At 43.1% G+C, this 26,489-nt stretch overlaps 1 protein-coding gene across 1 annotated transcript in view; it reads left to right on the top strand.

Annotated features, from left to right (window-relative positions):
* Positions 1 to 26,489, top strand: part of gek (serine/threonine-protein kinase gek) — a 141,700-nt gene that overhangs the window by 101,824 nt on the left and 13,387 nt on the right. The window contains exons 18-40 of the mRNA XM_084582613.1: positions 576 to 681; positions 1,314 to 1,438; positions 2,207 to 2,312; positions 3,388 to 3,536; positions 5,379 to 5,488; positions 5,850 to 6,037; positions 8,161 to 8,232; positions 9,847 to 9,952; positions 11,644 to 11,715; positions 12,451 to 12,515; positions 13,203 to 13,342; positions 14,447 to 14,528; positions 15,211 to 15,354; positions 16,636 to 16,708; positions 16,807 to 16,869; positions 17,488 to 17,568; positions 18,216 to 18,379; positions 20,066 to 20,231; positions 21,584 to 21,688; positions 21,775 to 21,855; positions 24,153 to 24,250; positions 25,210 to 25,475; positions 26,067 to 26,166. Coding sequence (XP_084438739.1) covers positions 576 to 681; positions 1,314 to 1,438; positions 2,207 to 2,312; positions 3,388 to 3,536; positions 5,379 to 5,488; positions 5,850 to 6,037; positions 8,161 to 8,232; positions 9,847 to 9,952; positions 11,644 to 11,715; positions 12,451 to 12,515; positions 13,203 to 13,342; positions 14,447 to 14,528; positions 15,211 to 15,354; positions 16,636 to 16,708; positions 16,807 to 16,869; positions 17,488 to 17,568; positions 18,216 to 18,379; positions 20,066 to 20,231; positions 21,584 to 21,688; positions 21,775 to 21,855; positions 24,153 to 24,250; positions 25,210 to 25,475; positions 26,067 to 26,166 — 2,662 coding nt within the window. The remainder of the gene's footprint in view (positions 1 to 575; positions 682 to 1,313; positions 1,439 to 2,206; positions 2,313 to 3,387; positions 3,537 to 5,378; positions 5,489 to 5,849; positions 6,038 to 8,160; positions 8,233 to 9,846; positions 9,953 to 11,643; positions 11,716 to 12,450; positions 12,516 to 13,202; positions 13,343 to 14,446; positions 14,529 to 15,210; positions 15,355 to 16,635; positions 16,709 to 16,806; positions 16,870 to 17,487; positions 17,569 to 18,215; positions 18,380 to 20,065; positions 20,232 to 21,583; positions 21,689 to 21,774; positions 21,856 to 24,152; positions 24,251 to 25,209; positions 25,476 to 26,066; positions 26,167 to 26,489) is intronic.

Here is a 26,489-nt window from a genome sequence, read left to right as displayed (position 1 = left end):
CAACATGTCACTGATTGCACTTATCACTTCCCAGCTTATGGATGATCATCAAGAATGTCTCTGGCTAGCTGTAAATTTAAAGCACGTGCCGAACAACTTCAGTTTTTTTCTTTCTAAAAGTGGAGATTTTGGCAACCTATATTGTATTTAGGTTATTGGTCTTGGCTGAAAATACATGTACATATTGTGGATTCCATTTCTTCCAGTCGTAATTGATTGCTTGCAGTTTGTCCTGTGCTTGTTCTTGCTTTTGTCGCTTTAAGCCTCCTTTCCAAAATCGAAACTGCTGTGCGCTGGTTTGGTAGCCTTGGTTGGTGCTTATGTGCTTTAGTGCTGGCTTTCAAATGGCTTACAAAAGTTCTCACAAATCAGGTAGCTTCTCAATGAGACAGGGGAAGAAAAGACTTAGTAATGTCGCTGACAAGGCTGGTGGGGAAAATAAGGATAGGCATCCCGGATCGTTCCTTTCTGTTTTACCATGGCATAGACAAAGGCAGGGACAGCGCGCTCTCTTCTATTATGTTTATTGTTGGTCATGCTGGATGTGAGTGTTTACCGCATGGTTCTCGTTCCAGTGCCATGGAAAATCAGGAGACCCTGACGGAGATAAAGAAGGCACATGAGCGAGAGAAGGCCATGCTCCGCGAGGAAGTCCATAAGCTCACCGAAGAAGGCGAAAGGGTAAGTAGAGGGGACATTCTGCTTGCACCTAACTTAACTTGCTCTCTCATGCCACAGGATAAGCCTTTAAAGTCCAGACAGCTTAGTGGGAGTTCTTAGGGCTAAAAATTGCGGAAAATTACTATTCTTGTTTTCTGAAATGCCATTTTTGGAACCTGCAGCCCATATCCTATCTATGTATAAAGCTTTCTATTTCTTGGATCAAATACTAGTAGTGATTTCAATTTAAAATACCATTTTATATTATGATTTTTGCTCAGTTGTGACATTAGAGAAGTGAATGTTCTGTTGTTTTGAAGCTGCCGTCAAAAAAAATATATATTTTGCCTTGAACGCAAAAAGGTCTTATGTATGCAGTCTGAAGCAGCGACAAATAAGGGAATGCATTTTTTGTAGAGCGATGCTAGCTGCCGTAGCCACTTTTTTTTTTTCTTTTTTGAGGAGTTAGTCATCTTAAGAAAGCTGCAAGGAAACGCCTTGGGCAGTGTTACTAAATCATGCATTGTTTTGAGTGAGACCTACTCCTGTACTGCATCTGGCCAGCCATTCTTGGGCAGCTGTGTTGTCACGACAGCATGACAGCACTAAGGAGCAAAGAGAGCATCCTGCAGGTACGCTTGTTCACCCTGCAGCTTGCGGAGACGGTGCGGAGGCAACTGGAAGAACGTCGTGTCCTAGAGGAAGAGATCGGCCAGCTGAGGGAGAAGAAGGAAGCGGTGGCCCAGTGGGAGGCACAGATCAGCGAGATCATCCAGTGGTGAGTCCCAAGAAAGTGCTTTTCGAGGGCTCGTTGATAAGTGAGGTCGTCGCTCTCGGTTGTTGTCACTGATTGCGCGAGAGCCCTGAAACCTGACATGTCAAATTAAATCTGCAGGCACGTGCACTTTATGTGAATGATGAATTCGGTTGCAGTTACCTGTTTTACTTTGTGGGTGTTAAGTTCTGGAACAGGCTGTTTAAGCGCTGAGCACTAAGTGATTGTTTTTGAGGCCCCAAACATTATTCTTGCTTGTTATCTGGCACGTGCACTTTCTGTGAATGATGAATTCGGTTGCAGTTACCTGTTTTACTTTGTGGGTGTTAAGTTCTGGAACAGGCTGTTTAAGCGCTGAGCACTAAGTGATTGTTTTTGAGGCCCCAAACATTATTCTTGCTTGTTATCTATTTTTAGAGTCTCATTCCTGGCTCGTGAAAAAAAAAACAAAAAAGGCCGTGTTGTAAACTGAGGAATACTGAATGTTGGCTCTATTACACAAGGTGCCATTAGCCACGAGCTGTGACCTTACATTGGTAATTGCAGTAGCTGCTTGACAGTTTTGCTAAGATCAGTTTCTTGTTTGTTTTATTTTCTGAACGTGATTTGCTCACCATTAGCAGTAAATTGAGATCACTAGTGGCGGGAAATGCATATTAATGCAGAAAAAATTTCTTGATTAGAAAATACTCAGATTTTACTTGTGCACTTTGAACTGCTGGAGTGTGCGTAATGCAAGATGGTCTCATCGCTTTCAAATCCTGTGACCAGGGTGAGTGACGAGAAGGATGCTCGTGGCTACCTCCAAGCACTAGCGACCAAGATGACCGAGGAACTGGACTACCTCAGGATGAGCGGCCTTCCCACGCCCACAGCAGTGAGTTGCTCCTTCCTTTTATAGCACGGCTTACCGCCTAGCTGGTGCTCTTCACTGTTGTGACTACTAGTGTAAAGGATTGGGAGTGCATTGTGCAAAATTTCGGTGTAGCAAATTGTTCACTGTCATAGGAATGTGCACCGCTTTTCAGCTTTTGTATCGCACTGCTTCGTTGCTACAATCAAGTACAAGGTGCAAAACTAAACTGTTTTTCAGAAACCCGTCAGTATTTAAGCCCACAAGTGTTGTAATCAAGGCCATCATGCATGCTACCCTTATATAATGAGCCCCTCATCTCTCTACCGTTGTCTTGTTCGTGTGGAGGTGCACTTTTTTGTAAGCTGGCTTCTTTTATCAATGGGGAACATGGGTCTTAAAACTAATTTTGTTATTTACAGCCCAAATTTGGTGAGACTTCACAGAATTTTCCAGTTTTTTTTCTGCTAATTTTAAGTATTTTCCTTCTAGGGCAATTAGTTCTAGAGGTATTAGAGAATTAGTACTATTGCTATAGTCTACTCAAACAATGCTCATCAGAAATTAATTTTCAATATACAGGTAGAGAATATAAAGTGTAAGGGATGCGATGTTAGAAGCACTTTTTTTTTTTTTTCACCTGTAGAATTTTTGTACTTATCTCGAAATTCTTGTATAGTTGCCATGGCTGTGAGTGCAAGCTCAGTGGGCTGCTAAATCTCTAATATTAGCTCAGTTTTAAAACTGCTTCCAACATTGTGTTGCTTACACTGTATAGTATCTACCTGTGTATTAAAAATAAATTTCTGACAAGCATTTTTTTTTTTTCTGTTGTTTGAGGAGACAGGAGCCATAATTTTCTAATAATACCTCTAGAACTGGTTGCCCTAGAAGGAAACTTTTTTGCGTAGCATTTGAAATCAGCCGAAAAAAACTGAAAAATTCTGCGAGGTTTCATAAAATTCGGGTGATAAATAACAGAACTTGTCTTGAGACCCATGTCCCCCCCATGTACCAAGGGGCAGAGACAGTCATGGGATCTCGGTGAGTGGAGTGCACTCGTTTTGGGGAGCTGAAAGCCTCGTGTGGTGGCGTGCAGGACAAGAACTGGCGCAACCGACGTTCCCAGAAGCTGGAGAAGATGGAGTTGCTGACACTGCAGTCAAACCTCCAGAGTGAGATACAGGCCAAGCAGGCAGTCTGCGAGGAGCTCACCCGGGTTCGGGCCGAGCTGGTCGCCCAGCAAAAGTGAGTGGCGTCTCATCGGCTGCATTGTGATTCGTTTCTGGTTGCCTTGCAAAAGGCAGCCACAAATATTGCATGAACAAATACCTATGCCACACAGCTGAGAAATTTCAGAAATTTCAGAAGGCCAGAAAACAATCATTGATGCAAATACGGTTAGTTGTCTTTCGTCACGTGAAATAAGTTGCGAGGGAACACATACTGAGGGTTTCTCAGGGCATGGAAGAAAACAAGCTTCTCATGCTGAAGTTCACTGTGCAGGTAACCCTCATTATTGTGAGATTCAGATTCATCTAGTTGTTCCAGCACACAGAGCCCCACTTGTTAAATGCCATTTCTTTATATGTCTTTTACCAATGTCTTACGTTAGTGCAAGTACCTATGTGTTGCTGAGAGAATTCAGGAATACTGCCACATGGCTGCTAGTCTGACTTATCGTCAGCAGCATCCTGTCTGTTATTTTTCGTTACTTAAAGCACTCACTTGTTCTCAGACAATCCCAAAATTTGGTTCATGTAAATGATGCGGTAACTGGTAACGCGCTGCTTTGTTTTGTGCGTTCCTCATTTTAACTGGTGCTAGTGCATTAATTACCCTGGTGCATATTTGTCATACACAGCTCAAGGTTGATAATTTTGATAATAAAATAAAACGAAAATTGTCCACACACTTACAAAAAAAAAAAAAAAAAGCTTTCATTCAGGGGGTGTCATATGCTCCATTTGCCTTTTCTAGTTTACTAAGGTATGTGTACATGTCATTCAGTTTCGTTACTCCTAGCACTGCGTGCAGAAAACAATACAGTATTGGGTGCTGTGATTCTGTGATAGTGCAAAAGGATGCTTTGCCACTTCAGATGGGAGAGGGCAAGGTGAATCCACACAATTTTCAATGTTAGGAAGTCGAGGAAATAAGCCATTTTCCTGATTACAGCAAATTTACTAGACATGCATTGTTGCAAGGGGCTTCCATAGGCAGCGCCAGATACACCAGTGACAGATTGAAACTACCATGGAGAGCACAACGTGATGCACTCAAGCACACAGTCGGGCAGCTGGACTATTTGGGGGAAGGACACAGTTCCAAATTCTCCGCTCCTGTAGCCTTCCTTTCATTTTCAAGTAAAGCTGTCACCAATTTCAAGCTAAAAGTCGACAGTCTTTGCTCATTGTCCCAATGGGTTGCTCTTGTTCCGCCTTTTCTGTCTTCTCCACAACCCATAGTGTCGAATGCGTCAAAGTTGCCTTTAGGCTGGTTCTCAGAAATGCTTCTTTAAAAGAACCAAAAGAAACAGTGTTCTTCATACCCTACCCTTCATACCCTATATTTTCAACTACTGTTAGGTGATGGGGAGCCTTAGCTCGGATTATAAAATACTTGGTGAAAGCTTTGAAGATGTGAAACTTTGGTGTTCTAAATAAATGCAAAAAGGTTCATTGAGAAATTGAAATGGTCGAGCATCGAAACTAGCAACCTAAGCGGTTTTAAAAAACTTTGAAAATACAGACATCTTCCTGCACACTCTGACATATAGAGGAACTAAATGCTAATCAGCACTAAAAATAACTAAAATAACCCAAAATCTAAATCACAATCATTCAGTTCCTTGTGTACATGGAACTGTGGCCATGGAAATTGGGGTTCGTATCAGCATGAACGTTAGCTTTCATGGTGAGTCATCTTGCAGCGTGTAAGCTGACACTGATTGCATTGCACCTGATATCGTTTGATGTTGTATCGCTGATTGGAAAATGGTCACACTGCTGCTGTGGGCATCGTGCGTGACACCATGAGGATGGTGGGAGTGAGCGCCGTGTGCTGAAAGTTCTCCGCTCTTGTGTCCAGGGAACAGCGCAAGCTGCAGCAGGAGCTCGAACACTTCCGAAAGGAGTCTACCAAGAAGGACTCCCAAATCCGTGATCTACAGCAACGCTTGGACGCAGCTGGCGACGGATGTAAGCAGCATTTAGAATCTTGTGACCAGGGCTAATTCTTATGTTTTTTGTCTGCTGATTTGTGCACTCAAGCTGCACTTTAGTTTTTATATCAGATCACCGTTATGCCTTTGCTGGTTGCAGTGAATCAAACATCATTTGGTAAATGCAGCACCACTTTGCGTAGCTTTTTGTTTTTACGCTGGCTGTTTTTTATTGCGATCACATGAATAATTGCTTCACTGTGCCATTAGAAAAGGCTGCAGGCTGTTTGTGGACAGCTGAAAAAAGAAAAAAGAGGAATTAAATTCATTTATACTGCGTTATTGAAGCTCCTGCGCTTAACTTGGGACTAACGGATGTTATGGCCCGTCCTTTGCAGTCCTGGAGCGGCCCTCTTCGCAGATGTCTTTTCTGGACCAGTTCCTGAAGGACACTTCTAGGCTGAACCACAGCGACAGTGGCGAATCTGCCGACCAGGTCACCAACGACACCGAGACCGAGTTGGAGGGTGGCCACTCGCCCCCTCTGCCTGCGGCCACGGTCATTAGCAAGACCACCAGTGCTGAGGTGCGGCACACAGCCAGGCTTTGATGGGCTGGGGAGTTGTGTAAAACAGGCAGTTCTTCTTGATAGCATAGCCTTATGTTTTCTTTCCGCTGGCTACTGTGTATTTTCTTGGTGGCTTTTTCACTAGCTACAACTTTTGAGTGTTTCGTTTTTTGTTTTCTTTTTTTTCTGGGAGTGACAAACCCACAAGGAGGGAGCACCTTCGGAGACTAGTACGAAGTGAAAACAGCAATTTGCGAATGCAAGATGAAGGAGAGAAATAGAATGTAGCAACGACATCTTGGCTTCTGCTGATATCGGTGCTCGAGCTAGTGGAGGGGTAGCAATGCGCACGCTTTAAATACTTGACGCCTTGTAGTGGGCATAGCATGAGAATGATAAAAAAAGTTCTGCCAAGTTAAAACGGATGACAAAACCATCCTTGCGAATGATTTAGAATTGCAAGAGTAGATGCGCTCATACGTCCATTCCTTTTGTAATCAGAGCGCCTAGCACTAGCACTGAGCGACAGTATCACCCCAGGAGGGAGAGGTTGGTGCGGTTCTTCTGCAATCTGTAACCTTCAACTGACAAAATCTGTAGAGATATGATAATGCAGTTGAACCTTGAAGTCATACTTTCTGGGAAAAGCTTCACTGTATAGCAAACTTGGTTGCATCGAGGTTTTTGTCTTGCAGCGGGGCAATTGATATTGCACATCCCTGGAACCTATCTGTTCCACTTTATTTTGGCATTCTCGAGGCTAATACAGAGGCTAATATGGGCGATTTTAAGTGAAGCACCAAGCAAAAGGAGCTGTGAGAGTATTACAATAAAGCTTCATTAACTCAAAATCTCATATCTTAAAGTATCATGTCAGTAAGTATTTTCTGTGGAGCAGAGCAGCATCTCACTGGCGCTCTACATTCATATATAACCCACAAAGTATTTTCTGACCAAGTTGAGAATATCTCAAAATCTTCATTGATGGCTGGAGATATAAAAACTGTCTTCAAAAATTATCACAAGCTTTGCATCGCCAGCGGCTGCCTCAAAACAGGCGTGTTCAACCAAATATGAAACCAGGGCGGCGCTACAGAAGCCCATTGATGGTGTCAAGCAGCCCTGCAACAGTTCTTTCCTTCCTCCACAGCTGCGATCCATTATATGCTCTCATGGGCTGATGGGAAGCAATGCAGCTGGTTTGGTTTTCTTTGTGGACCATTGGTTGGCAGCGTTTTAGAAATGTTGACCACGGGTGTGTGTGCAGGACGTGATTTAATGGCCATCGGCTGTTTCCACACTTTATGAGACCAAGCACATCGCGATAAGATGGGTTTAATAGTTTTTGTCTACGGGGTTTAACGTTCTAAACTGATATCGGCAATGAGGGATGTCGTAGTTTCCAGAAATTTCTATTCACGTGGTTCTCCACCTCCAACGACCGGGATCAAATCTGCATCTTGGGATCAGTAGTTGAGCGTTCTAGCCAGAAAAGATGATGGCATTCAGTTAGTTGAGTCGGGTGCTATAACATTGCTTTGAACGTCCAGTTGATATGATATGACACTATTGCCTGTAAGGCTTCTGGTGAGGTTACATAGAGACCAAGTTCTGTCTACTACACTTCGTCTCACAAGATATCTGCAGCACTGCGAAAGGCAGAGGAGCCCTTGCAGTTGTGTTCCTAAGTACCTCTTGCTCCTGTGCTCTATAATAGGGAATTGTGCTCCTACTGTCAACCCCGCCAATTTGTGGGGCGAAAGGCGCGTAGGAGCACAGTTGCCTATTGTAGTGCGCGTGATCCAGATTGGACCGGGGTGCCTCTGCCTTTCGCAGTGCTGCAGATATCTTGTGAGACGAAGTATGAGTCATAGTTGCAGGGGTTCTGGCAGAAAGTCTTCTATGCAAAGTCCTACGTTGGGAATAGGATTCCTTCAGCTGTTGCATTAAACGTTCTGGAAAAATTGCTTGTTCTCCAGTGTAGCCATTTGTGAAGCCTTGAAGTTGTTTAGGTAGATTCAATGATTTCGTCATTTAGTGCTGCCGGATATGGTCCTTCCTTTATTTTCAATATCACCTTTTTTTTTTGTTTTCCTGAAACTTCGGCATTTTGCTAATCAATACATTTTCTCTACTTACAGGAGCACAGGGGAATAAAAATTTCATCACCCATCAGCGACATTCGCTCTCAGATAACAGTTCTCACACCAAAGGTAAACTGTTACGTGCAGTAACCTGATTTCACCTTTTGATCTAGTTTTTTTTTTTCTGAGAAAGCTACTTTGATTTCCTTTTTCCGGGATTCTGTTTCCTGGTTCTTCATTATTTTGCATGAGGCCTTTTTAGTGGCTTATAGAACAATTGCTAGCTTTCCTAAATATTTATTATTGCCTTAATTTTTATTTCGATGTTTGTTGATATCCACAACTTAAGTCTATTAATGTTGTATATGAACTTGGATATTTTGAGCCAGAAGTGGACGCTGAGGGAAAATAATAGTTGACTTCTATTGACAGGGCACCACAGTCTAGTCAAAAAGGGACCACTCTCGCTGGAAACAAAACTCTTGCGAGCTAGCAAAGACCAGGCAAAAAAACAAAAAAAAAAACAACAGCACATGTGTCTTCATAGAATTGCTAGAGTTTGCAAATAAAATGCATGCATCCAAGCTAATGTTTGGACACAGATTTTAGACGTGACACTAATACCCCTGTTACACGGGCGTTTTTCAACGGCAGTTCAGTTGGCGGTCAGTTGAACTGAACGGCAGTTAGCGATGTTACACGGCAGCGCCAACTGCAGTTGAAATCTCAACTGCGGTTCAGTTCAACTGAGGTCGGCGGTCCCAGTTGAACCAGTCAACTGACAAGGTGGCTGTCAGCGGACGCGCCGCATCGACCGAGTCGGCGGCATTTCCAACCGCTGTGCGTTCTAAAATCACATGAAAGGTTGCTGCCTTAGCTAACGCAAGTCCCAGCCTGCAACTTTAAAGCCTGCAGCTTTAAATACTCAAACGAGTGTCAAAACACAAGCTCACGAAGCGGCACCAAAAAATGATGATTAAGCAGCGAAGCCAGACGCACCTCAAATGGATTGACTTGGCTTTGTGTCGAGTTCATTTGCTCCATACTCGAAAAAGAAAACGCGTACAAATTTTGCAATTTAATAATATAAAGTGTGCAAATGTTGTACAAAGTAATTTATATATGAAAAATAAAGCACTTTTTTTAGTAAGAATTGCTTGCATGTGGAGGATCATGTGATTCTGGGGGTCAACTGAGGTTCGCGATATGTTCCGTGTAACTACAGTCGACTGCCGTTCAGTTCAACGTCAGTTGGAACGCTGAATTGCGATTTAACTGAATTGCCCGTGTAACACGGGTATAAGCCCCTATTCACTTGAAGATTGTGGCAACCCATTCTCTTCGGTAAGGGTGCCACAAGCCTTAAATGGCAATACAGTTTCCTTGCAGGCAAATGCACCTTCTGCCACTGGACAGGCATCAAAATGTCCAGAAAAACAATAATAATTTAATAATTTTTTTACTAAGTGGCCCTTCGATTTGTTTTCAATTTAGTATGAACCTTTTCTGGGACTTCTTCAGAGAGACACCTAGAGAGGGATTTCTTCCTTGGTAACTGGTGTAAAAATAGAAATTCCTTGTTTTTGTAACGTACTGGATGTTGTATAGGCTCGGCATTCTTTTCCTTAGGCTGTATTCTTTTCGTGCCTGTCTTTTTTTCTTTCCTGATATTGGAATGCATTTCACCGAAGCCAAGCTGACAGCATTGTGACCGAGTGGCCTTCCTTTTATCTCTTGCACCAGCCCAAGGCCCACCAGTTTCTAGTACGGACCTTCGTAGCCCCTCTCAAATGCAATCACTGTACCTCCCTTATGGTGGGACTCATTCGCCAGGGGGCGGTCTGTGAAGGTGAGTGTGGAAACAGAATGATGTGTGTATGTGTCTTTCACGATGTTTTCACGGTGTTTGCCCGTAACTTTGCTCATACATTAAACATGCATCAGGATAAAGTGTTCAATGGAAAAAAAGAAAAAAAATGGTTCCAAAGGTACATTATAGTGATGTAATTACTTCGTGTGCAATACTTTTGCAATGCTCTTTTTTTGTTGCTGTTGTTTTTTTCTGGGGATGGTGTGTATGTACAAGTACATATTGGTTTTATTTGATTGCGATTGTTTGTTTTGAATGTGTACGCTTCGCTACGTCCTGTGCGTGATACTTGAACTGAGTCAAGCTGTGCAAAAAACTTTTAGTCAGGGAACTCTCCAGCTCATTAAAACTAGCAAGAAAATTAGAAATGTGACCATCGGGTTGCAGCCACAGGTTTTCAGATTGATTGAATTTGTCTATGTTAAATTGTAAATTGACTATTTTAAATAACTATAGACACTTTGGTTGCATATGTTATTCATTGCAATTATGTGTAACACATTGGTATACTCTAATCAGCATGTGCTATTTGCCTACGATGACTGAATAACTTATAATTTTTTTTCTCGCTTGTTCGGTTACGGTTTTAACAGCCGAGTGACTGTTATGACGCCAAATTTCAGTCAAGGTAATGCGAGGGACGAAAAAGTGAGGCATAATTGCTCTTTCATCCTATTAATTCACTGCTGTAAGCTTCCCTCACTAACAGGAATCACAATTAGTGAAAAAGAAATGATTGTATTCAAGTTTTTTTTTTTTCTCATCACATTACCTTGGCTTCACCATGACCTCATTTTAATGTCACAGCAATCGCTTGGCTGTTGAAACCGAAAGAGGTGAAAGAAAAAAAATTAAATGATAAATTATCTAGTGGTTGGCGGCGAAACCTATGTGATTCATGCACATTTATATTGTGCGTATTAACAAGGTTTATCAAGAAGAAAAATAAAACCTAAATTTGGTGTGTATACCCCTTTAATTTTTTATTACAGTTAATTTGAAATTAAGTGCTGAAGCTTACGGTCATTACTGAAAAATTTGCCAACTCTAAGATTTTAAACAGATTCTTTAGCTTTGTGTGTAACCCTGTGCGCTGAAATTTGTTAATTCATCTACAAGCACATGCTGTAGATCTCTCAAATCCTCACACTACTGAATTTCTTTACAATGAGATTGGGGATTACTGTCAGTGCAAATATATCAAGGTTCTAGTATGACTAAAGCAGTGTGCTTAAAGTGGTAGCGACTGGCTTGAAAGCACCATTCCCTAGAGGCCGGTGAAGAGTGCTCTTTTTTTCTTTGTTAAAGTGAACCAGATCTCCTTAGAGCAAAACTGGGAAAATGCAAACGTTTGTCATCCACAGTAACTGTAGTGAGTGATTGCAAGTTATTAATGTGATATGCATTAAAAAAATAATTACTTGTTCTTATTCATTTCGACAGTTTTTCGAGAGGAAAGTTCTCTTTTGCTTACTGTTGCAGGTTGATTGTAGTACTTTGTTTTAATTTGTGATTTTGACTCGGTTAAAAAGAAAAACTCGTAAGTACAAGGAAGGAGTAATGTTCGCACTTACCTTTGAGACTGATAGCTTTGATTACCAAGTCAAGTAAATAAGCAAGTGTCTTTTTTTTCTTTTTTTTTTTTGTCGACCTCTGAATCATTTTTACAGTGTGTGGCTTTGCCTGTCATGTCACGTGTCAAGACAAGGTGCCTGCAGTTTGTCCTGTGCCCATGGATCAAAGTAAGGATGAAAAATGCACTGAGCCAAGTAATTGTGATGCTACTATATATGTGTCCTTAAGGATATGCATGTTTTACTGGTCTGCTACCATGCACAGTGCATTAAATTAATTTGAAATGCAGTGGGCTTTTGATGCATGATATACTAGTATTGGCATTTTTGTAAGGTGCAGTGTTGGGCATCAGCAGCTCTTGCATCTGGAAATATAAGCACCAGTCTGTGTCCTGTGAATACATCGGGGGACTTTTGTTCGCGCTGTTCTGTCAGGAACGGCACTATCCTTCTCTCTTTATTTTCTGGCCCACCCTAATGAGTGTTCTCTACAGACGTATTATCGCAGTAGTAATGAAGCGGCATTTATACTGCATTTTTGATTCGTTAGTCAATTCAGATGCGTCATAACATAAGTAACATTGAGTGATAGTGGCTATTGAATTTGCAGAATATTTTTAATGATTGGTGCGTAGAATAAGAAAACAAGGTTAGATTGATGTATAGTTATTGCAGATCTAGGAATTGAAGTTGTATTTCAGGACTATCAAATTTTCCCGTTACAGAGCTCCCTGCTCTTTGTAAACGTTGATACTCACGTACAAGTAAATGCAACACATTCATCAGTGTTCTTGATGTTGAAATCATTACCGAGGAAATTCAAGGAGCAAGCAATAATCAGTGCGCGTGAATGTTTGTCTTTGCATACATAATAAAACTTACAACTAATGCACATTATTTCAGCAAAGAGGCCAGTGGGGATTGATCCCACAAGAGGTGTAGGCACGGCTTATGAAGGTTATGTGAAGGTGAGTGTTGCTTCTTCATCATATCAGTAGATACGGCAAATGTGATATTGTCATATGCATATTCATGTTGCTAAACTTCTAATAGTATGCTGACATCCTGCTTTGAACTCGCAAAGCAAAAATGTGGTGTTTTTTATCACAGGAATGTCACAGGAATGTGTCTTTTTTTTTTTTTTAATTTAGCCTTTTTGGGGGACAAGTTGTTTAGCAGAAACTAGAAAATTTCATGAGCACTGTTAGTATTTTTTTCAGGAAGTGGCCTGAAATTACTCATGGAACTGCAATCTAACAACAAAGGCTAACAATTTCCGTTGTTCAACTACATTTGAATTCTGTACCCTGCAAGTTATGGTTAAGCACAAAACTGAAAGCTTTTGGAGTTAATGATACTCGTAAATTTGTCTCGTGAACATCTTGAAAAAATGTTCAGAACTTTCAAGCTGTTCGTGGCAGTACACAGTGCAGCTGATACCATTTCATGCAGAGCTCCACATCTTTCGCAAAGCTTATTAACACTTCAGCCACTGTCAGCCAGTGAGCGAAATTCTCGCACATTTCATGATTCCTCTTGCCTGATTCCTGGAGCAGGTCAAGTTTGTTATCTATTTATTATAGTAAAGATGGTTAAATTAAGGGGCAGTGAAGCATCCGGCATCAGCATCACTTTCCTCATCCTTGTCTGTGCAGGTGCCTAAGCTGGGTGGGGTGAAGAAGGGTTGGCAACGTCAGTTTGTGGCTGTCTGCGACTTCAAGCTCTTCCTGTACGACCTTCTTCAGGACAAGAACGTGCAGCCCGCAGTGGCAGCGTCCCAAGTGCTGGACATGAGGCATGGCTTATGTCTTCTCTCCATTCATGTATTCTTATTTGAAATGCCCGCCAGAGTGGTGTTGCAGTTAGGGCGCTCGACTGCCGTACCCAAGGACGCAGGATTGAATCTCGGCTGCGGCGACTGCTTTTCGATGGAAGCAAAAAGCAAGGTGCTCATGTGCTGTGCGATGTCAATGGACGTTAAAGAACCCCAGCTGGTCGAAATTTCCGGGGCCCTCCACTACAGTGTCTCTCATAGCCTGAGTTGCTTTCGGAGGTTAAACCTCATAAACCAACCGACCAGTGTTATTTGAAATAAAAATTAAAAATCATATATTTTTACATTCCTTTCGCCCTAGCACCACCAAATGGTGATGATGGTTGCACCGCCTAGTGTTGCAGTGGACACTTACTAATTTGAACTCACTTGATCTGAACTGATACATTGCATCCATCAGCACCTTGTGTATTATAAAGGCATCCCTTTAATTTTTATGCATCTTCTATGTATATTCTATATATGTGAATGTAGTTTGAGATGCTGTTTTTAATTAATGAAAAGTTGCACATGCCAACTGATCCTCTGTGTCTATTTCACATGCATTCATAAGTGTGTAATAAGTGCGTTGTGAGGTGCCCGGCGGTTACGAGGGTAGCGAGGCGGTGGTTTGGGGTCAACACAGGTGCGTGCGGGGGAGGAAGGAAGATGGCGTCGAGACAATGGAAGGAGCGTGTGGGATCTGCGGTGCAGTTTGGTACAGTGTTTGAACTGAGCCGTTGGTCAGCGGGGCGTACTTATGAGTGTGGAACTGATGTGTTGCGCCATGGACGGGATTTCCGCTTTGAAGCAATAAACCTAGTTTTAACCCCTACAACCTGACAGCGTTAATAACAAACTCTGTGCTTTTTTTCTGCTTAACATTGCGATTTTCTAATGAAACAATGTTTGGCCTGCAGTTACTGCTAAAGAGTTTGTTTACATAAATCCCAGTGTGGGGGCAAGCTTTTCAAACAAAAGAGTGAATGCCATTAACACCACCCGAGTTCAGCTGCGCACGCTGAGGTGGCGCAACTGCTGTGCTCTGCAAATTTCATAGTGCATTTAACTTTTTTCTGCCTGCAGGGATGAGGAGTTCTCGGTGACGTCTGTCCTCGAGTCGGACGTGATTCATGCCAACCGGAAAGACATTCCCTGTATATTTAGGGTGAGCAGCTTCACCTTGAGTGCCCATAATTTGCTTATCTCTGATTCAAACTATTGTGGAGAAATGTTATGACAATTACGACTGCAGTTTGTGTGTAATGTTGTCCAATGTTATCGTGTGTATTTCGGTGCCACATATTTTGGTGACTTGATGGAAAAATATACTGCTGGAGGTTGGTTGAGAAATTAGGTTCATTTTGCAGCCTGAGGAAAAGGTAGTCTCTAAACAGGCAAAAAAAAATATTAGCTGGGGTTTAGCTTTAGTTAAACCCGGTAGGTTGCGTAAGCAAAGCCGACGTAGCTTACTCTTTGTTCGTTCTTCTTCTTCTTCCTCCTTTTCCTTCTTCTTTCTTCTTTTTCCTCTTCTTCTTCTCAAAGGTCAGAGGTGGCTACCGGCCGGGTTTACGAGACGGGCTGGAACCTCGCGTAGTATTGCTTACACAATAATAAAAAGAACTTCAACCCACTTTAGTTATGCCTTCTCGTGGTGGTTTAATGGTTTGTGGGAGCTGTGAAATTAAATTTTCTTTGAGCCGAGTATGAATCTCGAAATGAAGATCTATGCATGTCACCTTTCTAACCCCAATTGCTCCACATTAAACGTTTACGTAGCAACGGACAGCTTGTTTCGTTGCAACATGCTTTGTGTTTAGTATTGCAACGATGTGTGGCTGGGGTTGCAGGTGTCGACATCTATGATGGACCCGCCAGGACTTCAGAGCCAGACCCTGATGATGGTGGACAAGGAGAGTGAGAAGGTCAAGTGGGTGGACGCACTCAACGAATTGCACCGCATCCTACGCCGAAACAAGCTGCCACATCGGACGGTCAGTCTCTCTCTCTCTCACTGCATTACTCACAATGTTGCGACATTTAGGGTAAACATTTTGTTGAGCAGCGGGTGTGCAAAAAAAAAGTGAAGGCATTGGCCAGCTGCTTGTAACAAGTGGTGCAACGCTGAATGCGAACTGTTTAATCGCTCGATCATTTGTGCTGAAATTCTGCACACAGACAGCATACAATTGTCTGTCATGTTTAATACCAATTTGGATGATGTCCTTGCTTGATTCGATCAGAATTAATTAGAAATCTGCGTTGTCTGCAGCAATGGCGACCCATAGGAAGCCTTCTTTTGGGTCGTCGATGCTGCAGACGACATGGATTTGGAATGAATTCGGATCAAATTAGACAAGTATACAACATCTAAACTGGTATTAAAGAAAATGATAGACTGTGCTATGCTATCCATGTGCCAAATTTCAGCCCGAATAAGTGGGAAGTGGGTAAATAAATGTGGTGTAGTCGACACCATCTAAGTGGCATCTTTTTCGGACGCAACCACCCAGGGAAGTGGGTGGTTACATTTCAGCCTTTTATAGGGACACCAAAGGAAAATGTTCAGCTAAGCAAGGATGGTTTAGCTGTATGGGTGCTTTGCCTCTCATTGCAAGAAGTTAGTATATACAAAAGCCAATAACGCCGACGGGCACATAACAAGACAAAACGGTTACATCAAGGAGTAGAGGAGCGCAGTGTCACAGAAAACGAGCAAAGGAGTGCCGCTGTGACTGGTGGCACTTGTAGAGGCTCACTTTTAAAGGAAGAAAAATAAAATTTTAGTTGTAAAGCAGGCATTCAAACCCGCAATGACCCACAAGTGTGCAGAAGTTGGGGTGGGTTGGGTGTTGTTGCTAGGAAAGCAGAAGAGGAAACACTTGCTTAAAGGTTAAAACACTCGTTGCTCTGGCATTATTTCTGAGAAAAAGAATCTTTTACTGGAAATTGGTCATTAGGCCCCAAGTCCTTTGGTTCCGGAACATCCATAAAAGACAAAATGTGTGACTAGACATGGTTTGGGGGCCATTAAAAACTGCTTGGAGGTTCACCTGGTAGACGGCTATGTCTTTTTTCTCTGTGAGGTTCTGATTAGTGCAATATGTATTTTATTGTCGTCATCATCCAGACTATACCGACTGCAGGGCGAAGGCCTCCCCCATACTCCTCCAGTTAGCCCGGTCCTGTGCAATATGTAATTGCAATATGTCCGCAGTATGTATTTGCAAAAAGTGAAATCATGTTGTGACAGTGTTATGGGGCATTTTGTGCAGGTATTCCAGGCGAAGGAAATCCTAGATAGCACTGTTGTGATTATCAAGAATGCCTTATCAGCAGCTGTGATAGGTGAGTGGCATGCTTTCAGTGGCAGCAACACAAGAGTGCATGGCACACAATGCTGATGTTGCATGTTGGGGCATTCTTTCTTTTTTTTCCCTTCACAGAACCAGACAGAGTTGCTCTGGGTACTGAAGAAGGGCTCTACTGTGTGGACTTGGACAGGGAAGGTAGGATCACTTGCTTTCCAATGATTAACTTTTCTTCTATCTCTCTAGTGTGTTCTAGTCACAGTTTGTCTTTATTAGCAGTGGCCACTCTGTTGCAGAACTGCCTATGTACTGTAGGTTCTCTTTGGTACGTTTTCTTAAACAATTCAAAAAGAGCAAATGCCCAAGCCAAGCAAACATATGGGCTGGTTGGAGTGCATGCTGAACATCCAGTTTATTTCTACCTTGATGGCTGTTGACACTGCATGAAGGGAAGAGATCAGATTCATAATTAGTGTCCAGGTATGAAATTGCTGAGAAATAAAGCAATTATAAGTGCTAATATAAGCATACAGTAAGGCAGAAAAAGAAGAAAAAAGAATTGAATGTTATAACTGTAAAAATGTTGAAAAGAGGCTAAAAAAAAGAAAAGAATTAATGCAAGGAATGATAGCATTCCTACAGGCTTGAAAAGTACTGCACTGTGCTTTGAAGGGCGTGCCAGGTTGTGCGTTAATCTTCTCTGCATTGATCGAATAGCATTTTTCTGGCTGTTGCAGACGCTCATAGTGTCGTTATCGGTTGTTCTGCTTTCTAAATGTGTGTGCACAACTTTCTGCTTCCAACTTCCCCCACTAGAAATAGCCCGCATTGGGGATGGCAAGAGGATTGCCCAACTTGAATACATTCCAGAGGAGCAGCTGCTCATTGCAATAGCAGGTGTGTGAAGCTGTTTCTGTGGTTTGCCAAGGCTGTGTTAAAGTGCAGCTGCCTATTGGTGGAGTTCCACTTTTTTTTTTGCTGTAGCATGGGCAATAAGCAAAATTGGCTTTGTTTTTATGAAGAATGTGGTTGAAGCAAGAACATTGCATCTCTCTTCGTTAAGAATGGGCTCAATGTGGAAACTGCTTTCTTACTTAAGTATGTCTGGTCGAACGTAGATTGTCACAAATGAGGCATGCTTGCTTGGATTCGCCGAATATGTGCATTATGTTATGTTGTACTTTTAGACATGGCGCCATACTTGTACTGTAGTAAAACCTTAGTGATGCAAATCTCAGTGGGGCTGCAAGAAAATTTGCGTTGTGCAATATTTGCATCATCAGGAAATCGGCAAGCACAAGACATGTTGGTTGGAGCATGAAAATGCCGCCACTCAAATTTTCTTACGGTTGGGAACGACTCCTTTATCTTCCTTTTCTTCTTCTTTTCTTTTTTTCTTTAGATGAAGTGCAGAGAATTCTCGAAATTGTGAAACTGGAGTGAACCCGTCTTGCTGAATCATACTCATCCTTGTGAGGCGTGCATGTAGTAGGTATTGGTTAGTGTTGGTATGACACCGAGGATGTTGGCACTTCTATATGCAGGCAAGCAGCGGCACCTGCGCCTGATTCCTGTGGGTGCCCTCGATGGTCATGATGTGGACTGGATCAAGGTGGCCGACACCAAGGGCTGCACCACCTTCTGCACCACCCACATGGACCATGGCGGCACGCCCACCTACTACTTCTGTGTTGCCGTCAAAAAACAGGTACCTTTGCCTCCCGCCTTCTTCGAACACGGATATACACGGCATTTGCGTGCATTACTTCATTCCAAGTTCCTTCGTTATAGTGCTTTCTTGGTTCGAAACAAACAGTAATATTCTTACGATTACTTTGAACAAAGTGTGTCAAATACTTTTGGTACGCAAAAGACGTCGAACGGCATAACAGGCATTTCCAAAATGATGTCTTGTCCTAACGTGCATAGCCTGAGTCGGTTTGGGGTGTTAAACCCGACAAACCAAACCAAATCAACAATCTGCCACCGGGAAAGTTTCCATGCCTGGATCCAACCCGTTTCAAGGGTCGGAGGTAATCTGGTTGAAATGGGTACATGACGTTCCTCGTGCTGATGATGATTTACTCGATAATTAAAAAAAGAAAAATATTTCGGCTCATACATATCAGCCTGTGACAAACATGAGATTTGGGTGCATTAATGCAAAATGGCAGATGGCATTGCATCTAAATTTGCATGTACAGCTATCAAAGATTTGAACTGCACCATATATCTGGCTCGCTTATGATGCCTGTCGCTTTCCCAGATGAGCTCTATACTCGAGAGTGTATGTAATTTCCACCGTTTAGCAACTCTGTTTGCAATTTTGATTGCCAGTTGGGCCGCATTTGAGTGGAGGGCATGGAAGTTGGCACCATTTTATTGCCTCTAATGGCCACTTGCCTCCAGATACTGCTCTTGACTGCAATTGCGCCATTGCATGCTGGTGCCTTTAGTTGCACATGCTGTGAGGTCATCCTACAGGAGGTATGTTGAATACCTAAATCGCACAAGGAAAGTGTTCCAGAAACATTATCTGCTTGAGATGAACGCTTCGTGACTTTGAATATCAAACATTTGGATCAAATGAAACGTAGGGTACTGTACTGTACTGTTCGAGCGAATATGTTCAAACTATCGATTGTCAAATTGACATTTTGTGCACACAAACTTACAGCCTGCAACAGTATGGCATCTCACGTGCTCTCAACATTTTGTGTACTAAGCGCATGAAAAGAGTGTCAATGGGTGCAAGGACAGGTGAGGCAAGTCTGGGTTAGACTTCATTGAACTCATGCCGTGATACTCTGGTACAGCCAGCCCTCGGTAAGTTGAACTCAAAGGGCCGAAAGTCTGTTGCAGTTATGTGTAGTTTGAGTTATTGGAAGGCCATTCATTTTATGCGTTATGTTGATGCGAACAAAGTGTTGAATGGACTAAACAAGGCACTATTATAGCTAGTGCAAATTGTGTTGAACAGTTTTTCTGCTACATTGATATGAAAAAAGGAAGTTAAAGTGGCCACTTCTGATATGTGGAAAACTCCAGCAAAAAAATTCAGGGGAGCACTTAAGTCACCTACACGCAGCAAGGTGAAAGCATTTTGGCCGCCTTGCTGCTATCCTTGGAGCGCCCCCAATTCCTTGAGAAAGTATCTCTCTCTAGAGAGAGAGAAAGACAGAGATATGCTTTCTTTCTTCCTTTCTTTTGCATAACTGACTCTTATTACTATCACTAGCTGTAAATATCAGTCACTATATACCAGAACCTCACCAATATCCTGTGAAATTGCGTGGACACATTTCGCGCACAGTTCCTGCGCATACTTTGGGCGCCACTCGTGAGCTGACAAAGGCTTTCACCTTAAATAATTGACCTGTGACCCTGCTTGCAGGTCCTGGTGCACCAAGTGAACCGGACCAAGAGCCGCCATGGTGGCCGGCAAGTCATCAGCGTCCCCGGAGTGGCCCAGTGCCTGGACGTGTGGCAGGACCGGCTCTGTGTGGGCCTTCCTTCCCTCTTCTACCTGTACAATCTGCAGGGCACTGCGGAGCCAGTCTGTGAGTGCTTGCCCAATGTCTGAGTGAAGTTCCGTTGGTGGCTCTTTTTACTTGTGCACCAGGGGTGCGCCGTCAGAGATGGTATACCGTGTTGCAGCGGAAGTTCCTTGCGCCAGAGACACCCCGTCGGAGACGGTATGAGCGAAGACTTGAGGGCAGGTGTTGACGAGAAGACAACTGAATTTTATACACACAGCAAATATTTACAAGATTTACAGCAGAGGTACAGGTTGGAACCGGCTAAAAGGGAAATATTCCCACCTCGGCATAGCCGACGATGCCGAGCATAAAACCTAGTCCGGAACGCCGGACCGTGCCCTCGGGCTCGGTTTTAACCCCCTTAGGTCCAGCCCTAATTTCCGCAACGACCAATCACAACCAACATCAACCTGATTGGTTCGTTCCGACGTCCAGCGCCCCTTTCAACTTAAGGAGGACTAAACCCTCTCTCTCATAAAAAAAAGGAAAGGCAAAACTTCTAGGGCCACGTCCTTCCATTGGGCGCTTGCATTGAATGAGCGTCTCACCTGCCCCCGCGAGGTCGAGACAGCGCGCTCAACCCAGTGTACAAAAAAAAGAAAGAAAGAAAAGAACAGAGCGTTCTTGTCACGACCCGCCTGTCGCCACGAGTGCGTTCGCCACAGCGTTCCATCGGGGCCCGCGCTAATCTGGTGTCCGTCGGTCCCTTACAGTCTGTTTGTCCGGCTGGGAGAAAGGTTTTTTTTTGTGGTTGGGATGTCACGGTCTAGGGTTGGTACTAGTGTATTCTGTTAACATATGGAATTCTTGCGCCAAATAATGCTGTCCACACTTGTGATGCCTCTGTTCCATTGTCAGTTGGGCAGCACTTCCTGCCTATGCCACCATTTATAAGGTCCATTTGCCCTCTTCCTCTCTTGACCTCCAACCCCAGCAGCTAGGCTTGTTGCACACTTTTGCTCTGGAATTCCACAGCTCCTCAGCTCAGCTGTGAACACTGGAAGGGAAGGAAAAATTTCCTGGTGTTTAAGATGTTCTTAGCTTTTTTCTTTTTTTTCCATTGAAGAGGAGCTAAATAAATGGTCTTATTTTATACACATGCTATTTCAGTGAAAATACAGATTTTATGCTTGAAAATCGCCACACTTCAATTCTTGAACAGCTATCATAGTTCTTGGCTAATTGATATCAGCATGATTTATTTCAGTTCTTAATTGAAAAGCCTAGCAGCTATTAGCTCTTTTTTTTTTATCAGATAAAAACCTTCAGAACCCCGAAGCTATGAGAACACTAACCATTACAGTCCGCATAATAGATACCCTTCGACAAATGTGGCTTGTTCATTTTTAATTAATGTGTTTTGCCACTTGCAGGTTTGGTCCAACCAGACAACAACCTGTCTTTTCTCCATCACAATCCCATGGATGCCTTTATGGCTGTGGAGCTTCCGAACAACGAGTACTTGTTGGTGTTCAGCCGTAAGTGTGGAGTGGGGGTTGCTCGTGTCCTTTTCAATGCACTGATGTCGTGCAGCGCTTGATCACTGTTGTTTTCACTTTGCCAGAGTTGGGTGTGTTTGTCAACGGCCAGGGAAAGAAGACCCGTGAAAAGGAGGTCATGTTTTCCGCCGTGCCCCTGTCAGTCAGTAAGTTGGTTATTGCCGTTTCCGTAATAATTTTTTTATTTTGCTTGGCTCATAAAAACACGACTAGATTTTGATTGCCTGTTTATATTAACTGCAGAGTAGGATGTGAAGACACTATTACGGTACTCGTACTGGCTCTTTGTTCTTAAAAGCATTTATTTGCTTTTATAATGCAGAAATAGAGAAAGCCGTGTAGGGAAAATAGAAGTCATGCGCTCACCAGGAAAAGTTCAAGGAAGAGATTTTATGCCATTTTCGTTTGTAGGACATGCACACACTGTACACACACAGTACACACAACTTCACACTGGAAAGCTGGTTAATTTGAACCTTAGTAATTTGAATTTTCGGTTGATTCGAATTACACTACTTCACAAATTGGTCCGGCCAAGCTCCATAGAGGTCTGTGCACAAAAAAAGGTTAATTCAAATGCGAATCAGTTCTGCTACGGATAATTCAAACTATGCGGTGCCACGTCTGGCCGGCCTGGCGTCCAGCACATGACCAAAGAAATGTCCCTGCAATAAGGTGACATAGTTATGCGGCTGCACGCGTCTAAAACAAGGGCAAGGGAAAAACCAGGTAAAACCATGGGACAGTGGGTAAAGCTTAATCGTTACATGACTGGCGTGGCGACCGGTGGCGCCGGAGGGTAAGGAGCCCGGGTGGCAACCATGGCGGCAGCTGCTTGCTGTCTGTTCGGCGTGACCTCCCAGACTTGCAACAACTCAATGCTCAATAATTTGACCCCTGTTAATTCGGAAATACGAATAAGTATTTCTGTTGGCTCGGTCCAGCCAACGGCCATGTAAAGCTGTTGCATCGAACGAGCGCTACAGGTCTCGCGCCGATTAAGCTGCATCCAGTTATGATTGCATGATCATCTGAATAGAATATTTTTGCGGGTGAGTTGGTTCAGAATAGCACTCGTCATACCTGAATTAGATGTTGCGCAGTAGACCGCGCACCTCTTACACGCGTGCAACGGCAAGTGCGACAAAACACAAAAAGCCTCATCAATAGGCCGACTACATAGTTTGTTTCGCTTTTATGGGTTTCGCGCCAACGGCAGTCATTAGCCATGCATCTTCCAGCTGATTGATCGCAGAGGCACGGCATTTCTGACAGCGGTAGTGGGTTTTCTATGCGCTTCCCTCGCATTTCTTCCGCTGCTCCCAAAAATGTACACTCGCCAACTGCCCAGCGTGCCGTGTGGTGAAGCCTCACACTTCACGCAGGGACGCAGGCTGCTTGTGAACACTGCGACTGCCACGTCGCACCTTAAAGGATGAGAGGATGAGTGCCAACGAGGAATCAAGGCCACTGGCACACTGCCAAGTTTGCCCCCCTCCCCCCCTCCTTTACTGCTAGAGCTAACACTAAAGGATACTTGAGCCGCTATCGCTGCCAGAAATGCACTGTGGACTATGATGGCAGCGCGAAGCAGAGAGACACATTAACGACGTAGACTTTCTTTTTAACTCTCAGCGGTAAAAGTGAGGGTTAGGTCCATTATGCAAGCAGGTTCATTATCTGAGTAAATACAGTAAATTTACTGCAATGCAAATGGTTCTCGTCCGATTCTTCGAGTTCATTTGATAATTCCAATTAACGAGCTTTCACTGTAGTGACAAAACAACAAACTCGTATGTGATGCACGTGTAGATGACCTCACTGTAAACCATGCCTTATGTTCATGTAGAAACTTCAAAACATTAAAGAAAACACATTCTGTACTGGAATTTAGGTGAGAGTGTCTTTGTTGACCTCCCTATACCTATATTTAATCTTTTAAAAGAAGCGAATACCTTAAAAAAATTGTAGATCTGAAAAACTAGAGTCCAGTCCATACAACAAAAAGAATTTTTAAAAAGGCCTCACGCTTGGTGCATGATAGCCTTAGCTGATATGTGCCATAAAACCCAACACAAAACAAATATAGAAAACCATTGCAGTTTCATTGGCATTTATTTAAGCCACCATGCATCATTTGATAGCCTGGGCTTGTTATGTTCTCCAAGCAAGCAATCCTTGGCATTAGCTAAGCCAACATGGCCAAGCCAGGCAAAGTGTTGTACATAGTACATAGTGCAATTTTGTTCATAGTACATGTTACATCCTCAGTTTGCATCCTTTGTGCATAGAATCCCTGTTCCTGTAAGAATTTTCATTTGTACTTGCTTTACTCCAATCCTGTGTCGTCTGTGCTGTATACTGCATCCAATTTTTATTTTCTTGATTGTTGTGTGTTGTTATCTTGGTGTTTCTTGTACTGACGCACAAACATGATGTGCAGGTTATTTTGACTCATACCTCTGTGTTTACATGGAGTCCCACGTGGATGTGTTTGAGGTAACATCTGGAGACTGGGTTCAGACGATGAACCTGAAAAAGGTAAGCTTTGCGTGGTGTGTTCTACACTCCGAACTTTAACTTCTTGTTTGCTCAATAATTACCTTGGTACTGTGCAACTCCAGTCACAACTAATCTCTGTGTATTTAGATATAAAAACTTTCAGGGTAGAAAACCTGCTGGTGCAGGTTTTCTGACCATTTTTATAACCATTTTTGCAAAAATTACTTACAATGATTCCTAGTGTTTGTATAAGAACCCAACCCTTATGTAATGCACCTACGGGGGACATTTAAGGTAATAAACTGAACTGAACTTTTCTCGCAAAAGTGTGGATGCTTGCAATATTAATAACCAAATTATGCTAAAGCATTGTTGGATCTGTATTAGGAATGGACGGGTGACTCTGTGAGTAATGATGGCAGCTCAATATTGAAAAGATAGGGAGGACGTAACTGCTTTATAAATGCTCAAACCAAGTGTTGCATAATGCCCTAGTGGCTTGGGTGCTTGCCGCAAAGAGTAAGGATATACTTCCGACTCGCTGCTGTCAGAGTTGCATTTAAACTGACCTGGAAAGCAAAAGGTGGCTGCCACATCAATGGGTAACAAAGGCTTACGCTCCATTTTATTACACCTGCTACTTGCTTTATGCAAATGTCCAACAAGGTTGGATCTGTGTCTGCAGCAAGTCTTTCAGTACTTACAGTGCAGTAATAAGTACAAGTTAGACCAGACGCATTCAGTCATATTAAAAATACAAATGAAGTTCTTTGCTACTCTTGTTTATCTCACATCTAATCACACTCAGAAGTCCAGTGTTCATAATCATTTAGGTTAATACACATTGAAACTGAACTTCAACTAATCGATTTGTGTTTCAGAGAGCACTTATCCAAATCGAGTCAATTCTCTACTGCTCTATTGTACTGTCTATATTAGCCCTGTCATCTACTCGGAGATGTGGCGCCTTATGTTTCTCATCTCTGTCGCTTTTCCAGACAAAGCCCCTGTGCCGTGATGGGCAGGTGTGCTTCACGCTTGCCACGGAAGCGCCGCACGTGATTTACATGCACCCGATCCATCGGAGAGAGCAGGCGGTTCGCATCTCTGGCCCAGCGGAGCCCGGTTCCCACCGAACTGGCATGGGCGGAGGCATGACCCACGTGGCTCCCTCCCTCCGGGGGTCCACATCCTCCATGGCAGCCGCGCTGGTGACGCGGGCCAGGCGGAGGTTCTCAGTGCGCGAAGCCGAGAAGCAGAAGGGGTAAGTGCACTGTGGACCAACTTCATGAAACCCTCTACTGAGGTATCTGTTGTCGCCAAGGCATTCATCCGTTTCAGCTGTTAGGCTTTCTAGAATGCCTAGTTTAGGAAGGCCAATCGAAAGTGGCTAGAACACACTTGGAAACAGTTGGAGAGTGTTTGCGAGGTCCCATTTAGCTCCACTTGTGTTTTCACCACTTCCACCAACGGGAGTCGGTCAGTCTGATTCTGTGAAAGCCAAAAATGATATCAAGAGAGGAGCGAAGGAGATAGCTGTGTGTGGAGACACGTGTTAAAGTGCTCAGGGCATCTTAATGCTTGCCTTTCTAGAATCTTTTCGAGCATTTCTTTTCAACAGTTTATCATATTTCATTTTGTTTTGCATCTAGTGAACCACACTGAAAACATATATCACACATTATTGTACTTCTGTGTTGTTTAACGTGCAAATTTGTGACGCCTAGCGGGAGTGGGTGCATGCCCGTGCTAGTTCGATTAGTTTCCGTAGAGAGCCAGCAGTTGAGCACTTACAGTTCAGCCATACGGAATATGACATGCTGTCGTCACTTGTCAATCCTTGTCCTTTTTACAGTGGCGACCGACGGTCGAGGATGATCTCTGCACCGTCCAACTTCAACCACATTCAGCACATGGGTCCTAGTGAGCTGCAGAAGCTTATTGATCTCCCGACGGTGAGGAACTCCTGTACTCATTGTACAGTGCTGAAAAGAAATTGAAATCATTTTTTTTAACATTGTTTCATTCTTAGCTGCTTTCGATATGATGTGGTGTCGACTCACAGATTCTTTGTTTGTCTTTGCCTGCCGAGCTTTTAGGGGTCAGATTTTCTGAAGAGATGTTAGCTGTACCATGTCAGTTTTTTAATGAACCACTCCGACCCTTTGTCTTTGGAGGGAAAACAGCATCAGACTGTAAATGCTGAGTTTAACTTTTTGCAAATTTTTGTTCAAATGATTGTAGTAGTGTGGCAGATTAGAAAACTGGTGCGCATGAT

Source organism: Amblyomma maculatum, chromosome 10 (assembly GCF_055883805.1).
Source record: "Amblyomma maculatum isolate TAMU_Amacu chromosome 10, ASM5588380v1, whole genome shotgun sequence".
NCBI lineage: Eukaryota > Metazoa > Arthropoda > Arachnida > Ixodida > Ixodidae > Amblyomma > Amblyomma maculatum.
This window is presented reverse-complemented; position numbering and strand designations above follow the sequence as displayed.